General features: G+C 66.4%; 1 protein-coding gene across 1 annotated transcript; it reads left to right on the forward strand.

Annotated features, from left to right (window-relative positions):
* Positions 1-300: 300 nt before the first annotated feature.
* On the forward strand, positions 301-1978 carry EMIHUDRAFT_67665 (hypothetical protein; the record flags this gene model as incomplete). Its single annotated transcript, XM_005762861.1, has 2 exons — positions 301-693; positions 1079-1978. Coding segments are annotated over 2 exons (1293 nt in total), but the record flags the coding sequence as incomplete, so codon positions are not given.
* Positions 1979-2780: the final 802 nt, after the last annotated feature.

The following is a 2780-nucleotide window of genomic DNA, read 5'->3' on the forward strand; positions in this document are numbered from 1 at the left end:
GACGGTCACGAGCTCGACCTGCCAAAGCTGCGCGGCACCGACCCAGTGACATCCCTAGACCTCTCTGGCTACCGACCCAGTGACATCCCTAGAGAGGGCCTCGGAACCGCCTCGGCCATCGTGATCGCGTCGCTGATTGCGGGCAATGCGGTGCTGACCAAGCTGAATCTCGACGGTCACGAGCTCGACCTGCCAAAGCTTCGCGGCACCGACCCGGTCACATTCCTCGACCTCACGGACAAGCGCCTCGGCCCCGCCTCGGCCGCCGTGATCGCGTCGCTGATTGCGGGCAATGGGGTGCTGGAATCCCTCAACCTCTACGGCAACAACATCCGCGACGAGGGCGCGGCCGCGATCGCCGAGGCGCTGCGCGGCAACGCCGTGCTGACCGCCTTGAACGTGGGCTTCAACAGCATCGGCCCCACCGGCGCGACCGCAATCGCCGAGGCGCTGCGGGGCAACGCGGTGCTGGTTTCCTTGGATGTGAGCTACAACCGCCTCACCGAGGAGGCGGCCCTCAGCATCGTGCGCGTCGAGCGGCAGCGCAAAAAGCTGACCTCGCTGGGCTTGGCTCGCTGCAGCATTGGCCCGACTGGCGCCGCAGAGATCGCCGAGTACGTGTCGGGCAGCGCGGTGCTGGTTTCCTTGGATGTGAGCTACAACCGCCTCACCGAGGAGGCGGCCCTCAGCATCGTGCGCGTCGAGCGGCAGCGCAAAAAGCTGACCTCGCTGGGCTTGGCTCGCTGCAGCATTGGCCCGACTGGCGCCGCAGAGATCGCCGAGTACGTGTCGGGCAGCGCGGTGCTGACCAAGCTGAATCTCGACAGTCACGAGCTCGACCTGCCAAAGCTTCGCGGCACCGACCCGGTCGAGTCCCTCGACCTCACGGACAAGCGCCTCGGCCCCGCCTCGGCCGCCGTGATCGCGTCGCTGATTGCGGGCAATGGGGTGCTGCGACCTATCGAGGAAGGGGACCTCGCTCGGACCCGCCTCGGCCATCGTGATCGCGTCGCTGATTGCGGGCAATCCGGTGCTGAAAACACTCAACCTTGACGGCCACGAGCTCGACCTGCCAAAGCTGCGCGGCACCGACCCGGTCACATTCCTCGACCTATCGAGGAAGGGGTCCTCGCTCGGACCCGCCTCGGCCATCGTGATCGCGTCGCTGATTGCGGGCAACGCGGTGCTGAAAACCCTCCACATCGGCGACAGCAAGATCGACGACGAGGGCGCCGCTGCGATTGCCGAGGCGCTATGTGGCAATAAGGTGCTGACCACCCTCGACATCTCCGACAACCGCATCGGCCCCGAGGGCGGCAAGGCGATCGCAGAGGCGCTGCGCGGCAACGGGGTGCTGACCGAGCTTAGCCTCGCCCGCAACGGCATCGACGACGCGGGCGCCGTGGCACTGGCCTCCGCTCTGCCCGTCAACGCGGTGCTGACCTCCTTGGACGTGGGCCACAATAGACTCACCGAGGAGGCGGCCCTCAGCATTGTGCGAGTCGAGCGGCAGCGCAACAAGCTGACCTCGCTCTCCTTGGGTGCCTGCGGCATCGGCCCGACGGGCGCCGCAGAACTCGCCGAGTACGTGTCGGGCAGCGGGGTGCTGACGAGCATCGACCTCACCCTCTGCGGGATTGGCGACGAGGGCGCCAAGGCGATCGGCGGCGCTCTCGCAGTCAACGGGGTGCTGACCAACCTCGTGCTCATGAGCAACAACATCGGCGACGAGGGCGCCGCCGCGCTGGCCTCCGCTCTTCGCGTCAACGGGGTGCTGAAAACGCTCGACCTCTACTTCAACAACATCGGGGACGAGGGCGCCATGGCGATCGGCGAGGCGCTGCGCGGCAACGCGGTCTTGACCTTCCTCGACCTCCGCCTAAACTCCAAATTGGGCGATGAGGGGAAGAAAGCGATTCGCGATGCGGTTAGCGGGCGTGAAGGGTTCAAGATCCACTTGGGTTGGACATTTGTGTGAAGCATGTCGCACGACATCCACAAGCTCGAGATATAGTTATAAAAGTAATCTTCTTGTTCGATGCTGCACAGATGGAGCGACGCCGCGGGAAGTGGCAGCTGCCAGGGAAGAGGTAGGGCACGCTCGAGAGGACCACCGCACCGCCTGCGCGGCATCACAGTGACCGGCGTGTGAGCAGTTGCGGCGGGGCAGTGAGTGCCACGTCGTTTGCCACGGATGGCATGCGCGGGACAGCATGCGCAGCTGTGCCAGCTCCACTCGCCACCGGCTGGAGTCGCGACGAGGACATCTTGCGACGGCGCCCCGTGCTCTCGTTGTGTAGCACAGCAACGGTGGCACCGCGCTGAGCCTCGCCGCCGCGAACGGCCACGAGAAGCTGGTCGAGCTGGCATTGCGGCACGGCGCGGAGATCAAGCTGCAGGACAACGATGGCGACACCGCTCTGATGCTCGCCGCTGACAACGGCCATCCCGCCGCCCTTCTCTGCCTGCTGCGGGCGGGCGCAGACATGACGCTGCGCTCTAAGGATGGCAAGACCGCGCTGCACTGTGTGCCAAGGAGGAGGGCCACGCCGAGTGCATGCGCGCCCTCAGAGAGCATGCGGCGGCCAAGGCGGCGACCGAGAAGGCGGCGAAGGAGGCGGCGTGGGCTCTGCGTGGGCTGCGGGGGCGGCGGAGCGGGCGACACAGAGGGCAGCGGAGGAGAAGGAGGCGGCCCGGCACGCCGAGGAGCTGCTGGCGGAGGTCGAAGCGGAGAAGCGGGCCAAGGGCAAGAAGGGCAAGAAGAAGAAGAAGAAGAAGAA

The sequence above is a fragment of the Emiliania huxleyi genome (genome assembly GCF_000372725.1).
Source record: "Emiliania huxleyi CCMP1516 unplaced genomic scaffold EMIHUscaffold_66, whole genome shotgun sequence".
Lineage (NCBI taxonomy): Eukaryota > Haptophyta > Isochrysidales > Noelaerhabdaceae > Emiliania > Emiliania huxleyi.